Source organism: Chrysemys picta, chromosome 17 (genome assembly GCF_011386835.1).
Source record: "Chrysemys picta bellii isolate R12L10 chromosome 17, ASM1138683v2, whole genome shotgun sequence".
In the NCBI taxonomy this organism is placed as follows: Eukaryota; Metazoa; Chordata; order Testudines; family Emydidae; genus Chrysemys; species Chrysemys picta.
Window position 1 is genome coordinate 21,516,009 of NC_088807.1, and position 15,023 is coordinate 21,531,031.

General features: G+C 60.8%; 1 protein-coding gene across 3 annotated transcripts; it reads left to right on the forward strand.

The window, feature by feature from the left end:
* Positions 1 to 6,349: 6,349 nt before the first annotated feature.
* KCNJ14 (potassium inwardly rectifying channel subfamily J member 14) lies at positions 6,350 to 14,546 on the forward strand. Of its 3 annotated transcripts, none has more exons than XM_042847870.2 (3): positions 6,350 to 6,492; positions 12,714 to 13,432; positions 13,970 to 14,546. In XM_042847870.2, exons 2-3 carry the CDS (start codon positions 12,806 to 12,808, stop codon positions 14,495 to 14,497), a joined length of 1,155 nt encoding a protein of 384 aa, XP_042703804.2. In that variant the 5' UTR covers positions 6,350 to 6,492; positions 12,714 to 12,805; the 3' UTR covers positions 14,498 to 14,546. The 3 variants fall into 3 exon arrangements, with proteins under 3 accessions (XP_042703804.2, XP_042703803.2, XP_005312677.2); XM_042847869.2 differs by lacking the exon at positions 6,350 to 6,492 and adding an exon at positions 6,792 to 6,903; XM_005312620.5 differs by lacking the exon at positions 6,350 to 6,492 and adding an exon at positions 6,842 to 7,000.
* Positions 14,547 to 15,023: the final 477 nt, after the last annotated feature.

The window sequence follows — 15,023 nt, forward strand, 5'->3', positions numbered from 1 at the left end:
ACCTCCCGCTGGACGCCGGGGAAGGAGAAAAGAAAATGCAATGGATGCACGGGGTGAGCTTTTCCGGAACACAGAGCTGATGAGACGCGGCCTCTCTGGGGTGTGGCAGGGGTGGGTTATACGGGAACCCTTCGCCCAGCACTGAGATGCAGCTGCCTCTGGGGTGGAGCGCGGGGCAGCAGCATCTAACACGGTACAAAAGAGTGTGTGTGTGCATAGGCACCGACTTCCCCTCTTTCACGTGGGTGCTCGACCCTGCCTCTCCCCTTGGCCCCGCCTCCACGCCACCCCTTCCATGAGACCCCGCCCCTTTCCTGCCCCCATTCCAAGCCCTTCCCCAAAGTCCCCGCCCCAGTGTGTGTGTGTGTGTGTGTGTGTGTCCCTGCTGCCCCCTACTGGATGAATCCAGAACTGCCCGGCTATGTGTCAGAGCCCCCCAGACCTCAACCAGAGGAGAGCGATTCCCCGTTGGCTCCAGGGAGAGGTCACGAATTGCAGCCCGTTGTCCCTGGTCACGTGACCACGACATGTAGAGGGAGGCAGGTCCCTGACCACTGACTGGGTCCATCTCTGCCCCCCCAGAACACGGCGATCGCCACCTACCCGCCCAGCGGGCATCACCCCTCCGTGCTGGACGTGGGCGAATGGGGAATCACCCTGAGCAGCTGCATGAATCTCACCCTGCTTGTGTTCGACGCAACGGTGAGGGGGGATGGGGGGGGAGCAGATAGAAAATGGGGAAGCTGTAGTGGGTTAGAGCAGGGGGGCTGGGAGCCAGGACTCCTGGGTTCTCTCCCTGGCTCTGAGAGGGAAGTGGGATCTAGTGGTTAGAGCAGGGGGGCTGGGAGCCAGGACTCCTGGGTTCTATCCCCAGCTCTGAGAGGGGAGTGGTGTCTAATGGTTAGAGTGGGGGGGCTGGGAGCCAGGACTCCTGGGTTCTCTCCTGGTTCTGGGAGGGAAGTGGGATCTAGTGGTTAGAGCAGGGGGGCTGGGAGCCAGGACTCCTGGGTTCTCTCCTGGTTCTGGGAGGGGAGTGGGGACTAGTGGTTAGAGCAGGGGGCATCTATCCTGATGATATTCTCCTTGTTCCCAGGGTAAGGAGAGAAGGACACACTACACAGGTGAGCCTCCCTTGGTTTAGCGCAGGGGCTCTCAAACTTTTGTCCTGGTGCCCCCTTTCACATAGCAAGCCTCTCTTTTGTATATTTAACACCATTACAAATACTGGAGACAAAGTGGGGTTTGGGTCGGAGGTTGACAGCTCGCCACCGCCATGTAATAACCTCATGACCCCCTGAGGGGTCCCGACCCCCAGGTTGAGAACCCCTGGGTTCGCTCTTTGAATTTGTCCCAGTGGTTCCTGGTTGTTTCCGCCCTCTGTAGCCCAGCGCCCCCTAGTGCCACCCTGGGGCATTGGGCCAGCCCTGACTGCCGGGGGAGAGCGCCCCCCCTCAACGGCCGGAGAATTGAGCCTGTCACCTTTGCTTTGTACCTAAAGCCAGTCCTGGGAGCCTCCTGGTCAGGAAGCAGAGTGACAGGCAGCGCTCTGCCCCCAGCGGTGCCTGGAGACACCCCCCTGGAAACTCAGGTAGGGGGCTCAGTGCAGCAGCTGGTCAGCTTGGAGCCCAGAGCCAGTGGGGGCTGGTGGTTAGAGTGGGGGGGCTGGGAGCCAGGACTCCTGGGTTCTCTCCCTGGCTCTGGGAGGGGAGTGGGGTCCAGTGGTTAGAGCAGGAGGAGGCTGGGAGCCAGGACTCCTGGGTTCAATCCGTGGCTCTGGGAGGGGAGTGGGGTCTAGTGGTTAGAGCGCGGGGGGGGACGGGACTGGGAGCTAGGAGCCAGGACTCCTGGGTTCAATCCGTGGCTCTGGGAGGTCAGTGGGGGCTGGGAGTCAGGACTCCTGGGTTCTTGCCACAGCTCGGGGAGGGGACAGGGGTGTAGAGGGTTAGAGCAGTAACGTTTTCCTCTCCCATGGTTTCTTTGTGTTGCAGGTGGACTCGGAGCAACCCTCCTGATTTCTCTGCTAATCAGTTATCTCCTCTTCTAGGTGAGTCTGATAAACAGAACACAGACCCACCGGTGCCTCCCTCCCGACCCGCAGCCCGCTGCTAGCCCTGTGCCCCCCGCCCAGCCCCACCGGTGCCCCTCACTCCCAACCCACAGCCCCTGCTAGCCCAGCCCTGCCTGCCCCCACACCCCCAGCTGTGCTGATTGTTTGATGGTGCAGAGCCCAGGACGGCTGGACCGAGCCCAAGCCCTGACCCCCGGGGCTGTGGGGACGCAGCCAAAGATGTTGCTGGGTCGATGGCCTGTCTGGAATGGTTGGGGGGAGGAAGGGGGAGATGTTTGCACGTTTTAGGCGTGTTCTAAGCATGTTGGCATGTCTCAGGCATGTTCTGAACCCACCCTTTCCTCTCTCCCTTCCCCCAGCTCTGGGCCCCGGCCCAGTGAAGGTGCCAGGACGTGGAGCATCGGCCCCCGTGGCATGACACCCACGCACCCTTGTCACTGCCACATGTGCTTATTCACCTCCCCCCCTCCCTCCCCATGCAGCGTGGAGGCTGCAGATGGGGATCTATGAACCCCTGCCCCGGCACAAAACCCAGGCGTCCGGCTGGCCTTTTCCCTGCTGAGCTGTAACTGCCGGAGCAGGTGGGTGGCTGGGCCCAGCGCCGCTAATTCGCATTTCATGGCAACATGGAATTAACCTGTGGAACTCCCTGCTACTGGATGGGGTCGAGGCAAAGAGCTGGAGATTTGAAGGGAGGATCAGACACACGTAAGTTTCATTAATAGAGGAGCAGAGTGGTCCTGTGGATAGTACATGGGGCTGGGAGCCAGGACTCCTGGGTTCTCTCCCCAGCTCTAGGAGGGGAGTAGGGTCCAATGGTTAGAGCAGGGCAGAGGTGGGATCCAGGACTCCTGGGTCCCCTCTGGAGCTCTGCCACTCAACCTGCTGTGTGACTCTCTGGACCACCCTGAGTCCCTGCAGCCCTTTAGAAGGAATTTTAATATTATTTTATATCCATTTTAATGCATATATTAAAACAGTTTAAACCCCTGGTCTGCCGGGGGGATGAAAAGGGGGCGGCTTGTTCCCCCCCCCCCCAATGAACACATCCCAGATGTACCAGCAGCAGGAGCTGACCACCACCCCCCAAAACTTGTGAGCCAAAAGCACCAGCAGCTGCGTCTGATGCTGTCAGTGTGGGAACAGCCCTACCCTCACTCACCACTAGGGGGCGACCCCCACACACTGTGCTAGACCTGGCCCTATTGCCCTGTGATGCACTGCAGTGCCATAAGGGGGGACCAGCCGGAGGGGCGTGGATGCCCCCTGCTGGACACCCTCGGCACTGCCTGTTGTGTGTCATTGGCCCCGCACTGTCAGGAGTGGGCGGGGATTCTCCTGGAGGTTCTTTGGCAGCAGAGGGGAGTTGTGGATTCTAATCCTACTGGAAGGTCAGGGTGAAAGTGGGTATAAACAGCCCCGATGCCCCCACCACAGAGGTGGACGCATCTCAGCGCTGGGCAAGGGGTCCCTGTAGACCCAGTCCCCAAAGGCAGCCGCGTCTCAGCCCCCAGCACTGTGTAGCCTCAGGCCCTGGCTATGGACCCCTAGGTTAATGAATTAATAAATAATTAATAATAATTATGACTAATGATAGGGTTGCCCCGTGATCTTGGATCCGGGTGTGACCCTGATACCCTGGTATTTTGGGGATGGCGTCGAGCCATCCCTGGGCAAGGCGGGGTCAGCTCTGCCCTTCCTGGCTGGGCCACAGATTCCCCGTGTGACCGTGGGAAAGTTGCTTCATCCCGCCGTGCCTCAGTTTCCCCATCTGTACAATGGGGAGAATCGTCCGGGAGCTCCTCAGGCAGGGCCCGTCTCTCACTGGGGGTCTCTGCATGTTGGGGGCCTGCTCTCGGTCGAGGGGTCTGTGCACGATGGGGGGGTGCTGTTCTCATGCAGCACCCGGTGTGATGGGGTTCCCAGTTCTGGTGATGGTGTGTGCAGCACCCCGCAGAACAGGACCCCCCCAAACCCGGGTATAAACCCTACCCCGGTGCTGGAACGCCAGTAAGTCTATCTGGCCCGGGGGCCCATCGAGTCCGGTATCCCGTCTCTGACAGTGCCAAGGGGCCGCTCCTTCAGGGGAGGCCACCCACAACTAGTTACCTGCCCTGGGGAGGGAGTGTGGTCCCCTCTCCCATCACATATAGCTGCCTCGCAGCTCCGATGGGTAGAACTCGGGATGTGTTCGGGGCCCGTATAAATACTCGGTGGCTGTATAGCGCCTAACACAAGGGGGGGCCCGCTCTGTGGCTGGGGTCTCCCGGGCGCTATGGCAACACGGGGAATAAATGATACTGGTAATAAATGTCTGCTCCTCGCCGGAATCCCGCTAAGCTCTTGAGCCTCTGCCAGATCATGTGGCGGTGAGTTCCGCAGGTCAGCCACATGCCACGACACAGCTGCTCAGCTTGAAACCTGCCGCCTTCTGAGTTCCTGGAATGCCGCCCCTGTCCTCCTGTTGGGGGGAGGGTAAATAACGATTAACTGGGGCACCTCTGACACCCCCCCATGGCCGCCCAGCGATGTAGTTCACCCTTTCTCGGCCAGCGTTTCGCAAGCATTATCCTCGTCTGCACGTGACTGTACGGCTGCAGAATACGGTGCCATTGCAATGCTCATCTGTTGTGCTCATAATAAAATGGTTGACTGCTTGAAACCAAACCGAGTCGCTGGGTTGCATTGAAACATTATTTTGGCAGGAGTTCCCATGGGCTCTTGGTTGCGCACTCTGGTGTGTTATTGTAGGGTCTCTCAGAGACACTGGACTTGCTCCCAGACTGGTTTGTTATTGTAGGGTCTCTCAGAGACACTGGACTTGCTCCCAGACTGGTTTGTTATTGTAGGGTCCTGCTAGTGAAGGCAGGGGGCTGAACTCGATGACCTTTCGGGGTCCCTTCCAGCTCTATGAGATAGGTATATTTCCATATATTAGGGTCTCTCAGAGACACTGGACTTGCTCCCAGACTGGTTTGTTATTGTAGGGTTGCTCAGAGGCACTGGACTTGCTCCCAGATTGGTGTGTTATTGTAGGGGTTGCTCAGAAGCACAGGAGTTCCTCCCAGACTGGTGTGTTATTGTAGGGTCTTTCAGGAGCCTAGGTTTGCATACAGAATGGTTTCTTATTCCGTGGGGGGGGATGTCTCAAGCTTTTGGGTTGCGTAAACAATGGTTTGTTATTGTAGGGTCTCCCATAGGCTGCTTTGTTATTGCAGGTTCTCTTGGGAGCAAGGATTTGCACAGACTGTTTTGTTATTGTAGGGTCTCTTGGAGGCAGGGGGATACACACGCTGGTTTGTTATTGTAGGGTCCCCCCAGCCATCTCCTAGCAGCCTGTCCAGCTCCACTCCCTGGGAAGATGTATGGGCATGGGGGGGGGGCTCTATGGGTGTGTGGGGGGGGTGTACAGGTGGGGGGGTCACATGAGCTGGGCTCCAATTCAGCCCCCCACCCCTTTCAGACTAAAACTACAACTCCCATGAGCCCCCACTCTTCAAGGGGGGAAATTAACTCCCGCCCCCTCCCCTTAGGAAATGGGGCACAGGGAGGGGAAAGGGGAAGCTGCCCCCCCGGGTGGCTGCCAATCCCTCATCTGCCCACAGGAGGGAGACAGCAGCCTGCAGATGGCAGAGGGCTCCAGGCACAACCCAAGGCAGAGATCTAGGGCCTTGTACCGCCTGGGTCTAGATCCCAGTGACGGGCAAGGGGGTCCCAGATACCCAGCCCCCGCACCCCACCCCAGAGGGGCTGCGTCCCAGCATCAGGCAAGGGGTCCCTGTATACCCAGCCCCTGCACCCACCCTGCGCCCCACCATCTGGTGAGGGGTCCCCATATACCCAGCCCCCGCACCCCACCCCAGAGGGGCTGCATCCCAGTGCTGGGTGAGGGGTCCCATATACCCAGCCCCCGCACCCCACCCCAGAGGGGCTGCATCCCAGCATCTGGCGTGGGGTCCCTGTATACCCAGCCCCTGCACCCACCCTGCGCCCCACCATCTGGTGAGGGGTGCCCATATACCCAGCCCCCGCACCCCACCCCAGAGGGGCTGCATCCCAGTGCCGGGTGAGAGGTCCCGTATACCCAGCCCCCGCACCCCACCCCAGAGGCCTCTTGGCGCCGGGAGAGGCGTGGGGCTCTGGTAACAGCGAGGCCGTGGGATGCAGTGCATCGATCCGAGGGGTGAGCGGGGCCTGGGATGATTAGCAGACGCAGGACGCAGCCCATCCCCTGGGAGCATTTTCCATCCATTGATTCGCCTTTTGCTCTCAGCCGGGCAGTCAGAGCAGCAACGGCACAGAGCGAGCGAGAGAATGGGGGAGGAGAAAAGAAAGAAAGAAAGAAAGAAAGAAAGAAAGAAAGAAACTGGGGAGAGACAAAGAACAAAAAAAGAGCTAGGGATGGAGAGAAAGAAGTGATAAAGGTAGGAAAGGAAGGAGAAATTTCTTTCTTTCTTTCTTTCTTTCTTTCTTTCTTTCTTTCTTTCTTTCTTTCTTTCTTCCCTCTGACACATTCACTTGCTCCAGTGGCCCTAGAACCAGATTCCAGCTGCAGACTGGTGGCCGGCGCGGCCAATTCTACTCAAGCTGGGGGTGGGACCTGGCAGCGTTCCCCCTCCCCCCCCCCGCACCCTTCCCCCCCCCCCCCCAGCTTAGAGAGCTCATCCCAGGGCTGGGCCAGGGGCCAAGTGGCTGCAACTCCCACGTGTGTGTGTTGGGGGGGGAGGAACGAGTGAGTGTGACACACACAGCGATAGAGAGCGCGACCCAGCCAGACCCTCCGACGTCCACAAGAAGAAGGGAGCGAGAAAGTCTCTGGAAGGCGCGAGAGAAAAGTGAGGGAAGGGGAAAGGGGGGGGAGGCGATAGAGTGAAAAAGAAGGGAAGGGATCAGTGCCAGCGGAGAGATGAAGAGAAGTCTGATCTCGAACAGGTACGGGGATCCTGGCTGGGCCGGGGCAGGGACCTGGGGCAGGGGATCCTGGGATAGAGCCAGGGATGTGGGGGCTGGTTCCACTCCCTCGGGCGTCCTGCCCCCCAGTACCGCTGCCAGGTCCGTCGCTCCCCCGGGGTGGGGGCGGTATCGGAGCTGTCCCCACTGGGGATGACGAGGAGACCACGCAGGTATAAATGCCCAAGAGAGATGGACAGATGAGGTGTGTGTGGATGGATGGATGGATGGCTAGAGGGAGGGATTTGGAGGATGGATGGACAGATGAGGTGTGTGTGGATGGGTGGCTAGAGGGAGGGGTGGGGGTGGATGGACAGATCAGGTGTGGGAGGATGGATGGATCAGGGCTGGGGTAAGGATGGATGGAGAGCTAGAGAGGTGTGTGGGAGGGTGGATAGATCTATGGATGGTGTGTGGGGGGATGGATGGCTAGAGGGAGGGGTGTGGAGGATGGATGGACAGATGAGGTGTGTGAGGGATGGATAGCTAGAGGGAAGGGTGTGGGGGATGGATGGACAGATGAGGTGTGTGTGGGGGATGGATGGATAGAGGGAAGGGTGTGGGGGGATGGATGGACAGATGAGGTGTGTGTGGATGGATAAAGGGAGGGGTGTGGGGGATGGATAGACAGATATGGTGTGTGGGGATGGATGGATAGAGGGAGGGGTGTGGGGGGGATGGATGGACAGATGAGGTGTGTGTGGGGATGGATGGATGGATAGAGGGAGGGGTGTGGGGGATGGATGGACAGATATGGTGTGTGGGGATGGATGGATGGATGGATGGATGGATAGAGGGAGGGGTGTGGGGGATGGATGGGCAGATGAGGTGTGTGTGGATGGATAAAGGGAGGGGTGGGGGATGGATGGACAGATGAGGTGTGTGTGGGGATGGATGGATAGAGGAAGGGGTGTAGGGGGATGGATGGACAGATGAGGTGTGTGTGGAGATGGATGAATACAGAAGATGTGGGGGAAGGATGGATGGAGAGCTAGAGAGGTATGTGGGGAGGGTGGATGGCTCTTTGGATGAGGTGTGTGTGGGGATGGATGGCTAGAGGGGAGGGGTGTAAGGGGATGGATAGGCAGATGAGGTGTGTGTGGGGATGGATGGATACGGAAGATGTGGGGGAAGGATGGATGGAGAGCTAGAGAGGTGTGTGGGGAGTGTGGATGGATTTTTGGATGAGGTGTGTGGGGAGGGTGGATGGATACGGGCAACGTGGGGGATGAATGGATGATGCATCTATAGCTAGCTAGACAGAGGAGTGTGGGGCTCGATGGATGAGGGGTGGATGGAGATAGATGGCTGAGGGGTGGGGAGAGAGAGATGGGTAAGGGCTGTGTGGAGAGAGATGGCTAGGGAGTGGGGGAGATAGATGGCTGAGGGGTGGATGGAGATAGATGGCTGAGGGGTGGGGAGAGATAGATGGCTGAGGGGTGGATGGAGATAGATGGCTGAAGGGTGGGGGGAGATAGATGGATAAGGGGTGTGTGGAGATAGATGGCTGAGGGGTGGGGGGAGATAGATGGCTGAGGGGTGGGGGGAGATAGATGGATAAGGGGTGTGTGGAGATAGATGGCTGAGGGGTGGGGGGAGATAGATGGCTGAGGGGTGGGGGGAGATAGATGGCTGAAGGGTGGGGGGAGATAGATGGGTAAGGGGTGTGTGGAGATAGATGGCTGAGGGGTGGGGGGAGATAGATGGCTGGAGGGTGAGGGGAGATAGATGGATAAGGGGTGTGTGGAGATAGATGGCTGAGGGGTGGATGGAGATAGATGGCTGAGGGGGGGGAGAGAGAGATGGGTAAGGGTGAATGGAGATAGATGGCTGAGGGGTGGGGGGAGATAGATGGATAAGGGGTGTGTGGAGATAGATGGCTGAGGGGTGGATGGAGATAGATGGCTGAGGGGTGGGGGGAGATAGATGGCTGAGGGGTGGGGAGAGAGAGATGGGTAAGGGGTGGATGGAGATAGATGGCTGGACGGTGAGGGGAGATAGATGGATAAGGGGTGTGTGGAGATAGATGGCTGAGGGGTTGGATGGAGATAGATGGCTGAGGGGTGGGGAGAGATAGATGGATAAGGGGTGTGTGGAGATAGATGGCTGAGGGTTGGATGGAGATAGATGGCTGAAGGGTGGGGGGAGATAGATGGCTGAGGGGGGTGGGGGGAGATAGATGGCTGAGGGGTGGGGGGAGATAGATGGCTGAGGGGTGGATGGAGATAGATGGCTGAGGGGTGGATGGAGATAGATGGCTGAGGGGTGGGGAGAGATAGATGGCTGAGGGGTGGATGGAGATAGATGGCTGAGGGGTGGGGAGAGATAGATGGCTGAGGGGTGGGGAGAGAGAGATGGGTAAGGGGTGGATGGAGATAGATGGCTGAGGGGTGAGTGGAGATAGATGGCTGAGGGGTGGGGGGAGATAGATGGCTGAAGGGTGGGGGGAGATAGATGGCTGAGGGGTGGGGGGAGATAGATGGCTGAGGGGTGTGTGGAGATAGATGGCTGAGGGGTGGGGGGAGATAGATGGCTGAGGCAGTGGGGTGGATGGACAATGAGGGGCCAGGGATCGGGAGCCAATGGGGGTGGAGGGGTGAAGAGGGATCCATTGGACAGGCTGGGGGTGGGGGGCCAATGGGAGGGATCCCTGTGGGGCAAGGAAACAGGACGCCAATGGGGTGCCAGCAGGGGGGGCAAGGGAAGGGGGTACAACCCCTGATTTAAGGTTGCCCCCAAATGCTGCTGCCCCCCAGCCTCAAGATGGGGCAGTGGCCTGGGGCCTCCCTCCCTTGCCTGCCCCCCCAGCCCTTGGCGTGACCTGGGGGGGCAGCCCCCCCACCACCACTGCACCAGGCAGCGTCTCCCAGATCCGGCAGGGACCAGCCTGGTTTAGCTCAATGTCCTTCAGGCTGGCAGCTCAAGGACGGAGCCTGAAGGCCCCTCCTGGCACTGCCCCGTGGCGGTTCTGGGGGGCACTGGCGGAATGAGAGAGGGGCGGGGGGGCTGTGAGGGGGGCATGGCAGTGCCGGCTGCTCCCCCCTCAGTCTCAGCAGCCACCATGTGTGGGGCAGGGAAGGGTTCCCTCCAGCTCTGACCGGCAGGCACCCTGGGGGGTTCCCATTCGCTGTGCAGCACGGGGCGCTCGCCCGGTTTATCTGGGCACCGCCTCATGTAACCAATTCCCCAGCACTGCTGGGGTTATGGGGCCCGGCGGGGATGGGACAGTGGCAGGGATCCCAGGCTAGAGTGGTCCCTGGGAGGCGGAGTACCAGGGTAGATGGGCCAATGGGGCTGATCCCAGGGGGCCGGGAGGGGGGGCAGGGTACCAGGTAGATGGGCCTGTGAGGCAGGTGCTCCCCATTCCCAGCCCCCCAAATCCTCTCCCCCCTCCCCACGCCAGGGGCTCTGCACACACACCCCCTTCCTCAGCTGTGCCAACCTCAGGGCTCCCCTCTAGCTCACCCATCAGATATGGGCTGGCCGGGGGGAGGTGCCCTGCAGTGGGGGGGGCAGGACATAGGCAGGCCCCTGCTCCATCCCTCCTGCCCTCCCCCCACCAATGGGGTGCTCAACCCTGGCCTGGAAGCCGTGGGGGGGGGGGGCGACGGACTGTGACGCAGTGCGGGATGGAGGAAGCTTAGCTAGATTAAACTCGATGCGGGGGCCAAGGAGGGGACCAGCTGCCTCAGAGGGGTGGGGAATGGGACAGGGGACCCCATGGAAAAAGGGGGTAAACTTTTCAAGATAGTCAAGTCCCAGGCAGACTGCGAAGAGCTACGAAGGGATCTCCCCAAACGGGGGTGACTGGGCAACAAACTGGCAGATGAAATTCGATGTTGATCAGGCAAGTAATGCACATTGGAAAGCATCGTCCCCAGCTCTACATATACAACGATGGCGTCTAAATCAACTGTTCCCACTCAAGGAAAGAGATCTTGGAGTCAGTGTGGCGAGTTCTCTGAAAACATCCACGCAACGTGCAGCGGCAGCCAAAAAAGCGAACAGAAGGCTGGAAACATTAAGAAAGGGATAGATCATAACTGGAAAAGGTTCAGAAAAGGGCAACAAAAACGCTTAGGGGTCTGGAACGGCTTCCGTATGAGGAGAGATTAATAAGACAGGGACTTTTCAGCTTGGAAAAGAGACCACTAAGGGAGGATAGGATAGAGGTCTATAAAACCATGACTGGAGTGGAGAAAGTAAATCAGAAGTGTTATTTACTCCTTCTCATAACACAAGAACTAGGGGTCATGCAACGAAATTACAAGGCAGCAGTTTAGAACAAACACAAGGAAGTATTTATTCACACGACGCACAGTCAACCTGTGGAACTCCTTGCCAGAGGATGTTGTGAAGGCCAAGACTACAAAAGGGTTAAAAAAAGAACTAGATAATTTCCTGGAGGATAGGTCCATAAGTGGCTATTAGCCAGGATGGGCAGGGACGGGGTCCCTACCTCTGTTTGCCAGAAGCTGGGAATGGGCGACAGGGGATGGATCACTTGTTGATTCCCGGTTCTGTTCATTCCCTCTGGGGCACCCAGCATTGGCCACAGTTGGTAGACAGGACACCGGGCTAGATGGACCTTTGGTCTGACCCAGTGTGGCCGTTCTTATGGTCTTATGGGGGTACTGGTCCCAGGGCAGGAACTGGCTGGCTCAGGGGGCAGGGAATTGGGCATGGGGCCTTTCCCCTCTAGGGGGCACTGACCCCAGGGCAGGGGACTGACTGACTGGGGGAGGGGACTGGCAGGGGCTGGATCCCTTACCAGAGATTAGATACTGACTTTGTCGTGAAATGCCACTTACAGCCCTCCCCCCCTCACCACCACCTCCCCGCTGCACGGAGCAACATAAGCTGCAGCAGGGGACGGGGAGGCTGGTGGCGGCTACAGGGGCTGGGCGCTCAGGGCAATCCCAGGTCCCTGCAGTGTGTGTGTAGGGGGCTCTAGACATGTGTCCGCCCCTCTCCCCTGCCAAATTCTCATTGCAGAGTCATAGCCCCTGGGCCTGACCTCTGGCTTGGGGAGGGGAGTGGGATTGAGGGGTTGGGGGCGGTGCTGGGAGTCAGGACTTCTGGGTTCCATTTCTGGCTCCCTTGCTGTATGGTGTTGGGCAAATCCCTGCCTCAGTTTCCCCTTGTGGAGAATGGGGACAGGATACTGAACTGTGTCCCTGCTTGGTGGTGGGGATTAATTTGCCTTTTGGGGGAAGAGACACCCTAGGAAGCCAGACCTGAGTGTGGGGTCTTGGGGCGTGGGGGGGGTGTCTCTCAAAACTCCTCCCTTTTCCGGGGCCTCTTTCCCTCCACAGCTCCCAGAACCCCACGGGACTATTCTGTGCACCCGCAAACTCCTGTTTAACCCCCACATCTCACACCTCCCTCCCCGACTTTGTCTGGTGATTCCCTCTTGGACAAGGGAAGGGCGGGACACCGGGATAGATGGGCCCGAGGGGCTGATCCAGGGGGCACAGAGCGGGCGGGATACCGGGGTAGATGGGCCCGTGGGGCTGATCCAGGGGGCACAGAGAGGGCAGGATACCGGGGTAGATGGGCTCGTGGGGCTGATCCGGGGGAGCAGGACACCCTGCCCCATGCCACATCTCTGCCCTGGCCACCTGCCGTCCGCCCCAGAGCCCCATGACCCCCTCTCCTCAACCCTGCCCCTCTGTCTCTCTCTCCCCCTCTGCAGGCTGGGCAGGGCCCCGGGGCTGTCCCAGGTCGCCGTCTCCCGCTAACCGCCCCACGCCCGCCGAGGCTCTGAGCCGGGGGGTGTCCCGGGCCATGGGGCCGGAGCCGCTGCGGGACGAGGAGGAGGAGGACGGGGCCCCGCCCCGCCACAGCCGCTTCGTGAAGAAGGACGGGCACTGCAACGTGGAGTTCGTCAACCTGGGCGAGAAAAGCCAGCGGTACCTGGGCGACCTGTTCACCACCTGCGTGGACGCCCGCTGGCGCTGGCTGGCTCTGCTCTTCTCGCTGGCCTTTGTGCTCTCCTGGTTGCTCTTCGGCCTGGCCTTCTGGCTGGTGGCCGCCCTGCACGGCGACCTGGGCCCCGCGCCCGCCCCGCGCCCGCCCTGCTTCACCCAGGTCACCGGCCTGCTGGGCGCCTTCCTGCTCTCGCTGGAGACCCAGACCTCCATCGGCTACGGCTCGCGCAGCGTGACGGAGGAGTGCCCGGCCGCCGTGCTGGCCGTGGTGCTGCAGTGCGTGGCCGGCTGCCTGCTGGACGCCTTCCTGCTGGGGGCCGTCATGGCCAAGATGGCCAAGCCCAAGAAGCGCAACCAGACGCTGCTCTTCAGCCGCTGCGCCGTGGTGGCCCTGCGGGACGGCAAGCTCTGCCTCATGTGGCGCGTGGCCAACTTGCGCCACAGCCACCTGGTGGAAGCCCACGTCCGCGCCCAGCTGCTGCAGGTGGGGCCCGGCGGGGGCTGTGGGAGGGGAGTGGGGCCTAGTGGTTAGAGCAGCGGGCTGGGAGCCAGGACTCCTGGGTTCTCTCCCTGGCTCTGGGAGGGCAGTGGGGCCTAGTGGTTAGAGCAGGGAGGGGCTGGGAATCAGGACTCCTGGGTTCTTTCCCTGGCTCTGGGGGGGGGCAGTGGGGCCTAGTGGTTGGGGGGGAGGGCTTGGAGCCAGAACTCCTGGGTTCTCTCCCTGGCTCTGGGAGGGGAGTGGGGCCTAGTGGTTAAAGCAGGGAGGGGCTGGGAATCAGGACTCCTGGGTTCTCTCCCTGGATCTGGGAGGGAAATGGGCTCCAGTGATTAGAGCAGAGAGTGGCTGGGAATCAAGCAAGACTCCTGGGTTCTCTCCCCAGCTCTGGGAGGGGAGTAGGGTCAGGGGGCCGAAGCGGGCAGGGCCACAGATCCAGTGGCTGAGGAGGGGGGGCTGATGGGGTGGGTCTCCCAGCTTCCGTCCCATCACTAACCCCCCCCCGCCCCGTCCCTCCCCCCGCAGCCCCGCGTGACCCCCGAGGGCGAGTTCCTGCCCCTGGATCAGCGGGACGTGGACGTGGGCTTCGACAGCGGCTCCGACCGCCTCTTCCTGGTCTCGCCCCTCACCGTGGTGCACGAGATCGACGACGCCAGCCCCTTCTACGGGCTGGGGCCGGCCCAGCTGGCCCGGGCCGACTTCGAGCTGGTGGCCATCCTGGAAGGCATGGTGGAGGCCACGGCCATGACCACGCAGTGCCGCACCTCCTACCTGCCGGGCGAGCTGCGCTGGGGCCACCGCTTCGCCCCCGTCCTGGCCCGCTGCCGCCGCGGGCGCTACCGGGTCGACTTCCGTCACTTCCACCGCACCTACCCGGTGCCCGGCACCCCCCGCTGCAGCGCCCGGGAGCTGGGCCAGCAGCGCCCAAGCCCCAGCCCGCCCAGCGCCCCACGTGCCTCCTTCTGCTACGTTAACGAGCTGGCCCTGCGCGAGCAGGAGGAGGAGGAGGAGGAGGACGGGGCCACAGGCGGCCACGGGGCCACGGAGACGTGATGGGACGGCGCCAGTGGGGAAGGGGGCTCGTAGGGCACCGGGCCGGGGTGGGTGGGGCGGATGGGGAGGGGTTGAGGGTCGGTTCCTGGGGGAGGTGAGTTTGGGAGAGTCCGTTTCTGGGTGTTGGAAGGATTGGGGGGCAGTTCCCTTGGGGGTTGGAGGTTTGGCTCCTGGGTGCTGTTGGGGGTCAGTTCTTGGGGGGGTAGGGAGAAAGTTTTGGGGGGGCTGGTTGTTGAAGGGGTCAGTTCTTGGGAGGGTAGGGAGGCAGTTTCTGGGGGACTGGGTGTTGGGGGAGTCAATTCCTGGGGGGCTGGGTGTTGGGGGGCAGTTCCTGTGGGCTGGGTTTTGGGGGGTCCATTCCTGGGGGGCTGGGTTTTGGGGGGGTCAATTCCTGCGGGGCTGGGTGTTGGGGGGCAGTTCCTGTGGGCTGGGTTTTGGGGGGTCCATTCCTGGGGGCTTGGGGCTGTTCCTGGGGGGCTGGTTGTTAGGGGGCTGTTCCCGGGGGCTGGGTTTTGGGGGGGTCAAT

Excerpts from the sequence above, each read along its gene's own strand:
- KCNJ14 (XM_042847870.2), top strand. The coding sequence starts at position 12,806 with ATGGGGCCGGAGCCGCTGCGGGACGAGGAGGAGGAGGACGGGGCCCCG. Across the intron at positions 13,433-13,969 it reads TCCGCGCCCAGCTGCTGCAG|CCCCGCGTGACCCCCGAGGG; the intron begins GTGGGGCCCGGC and ends CTCCCCCCGCAG.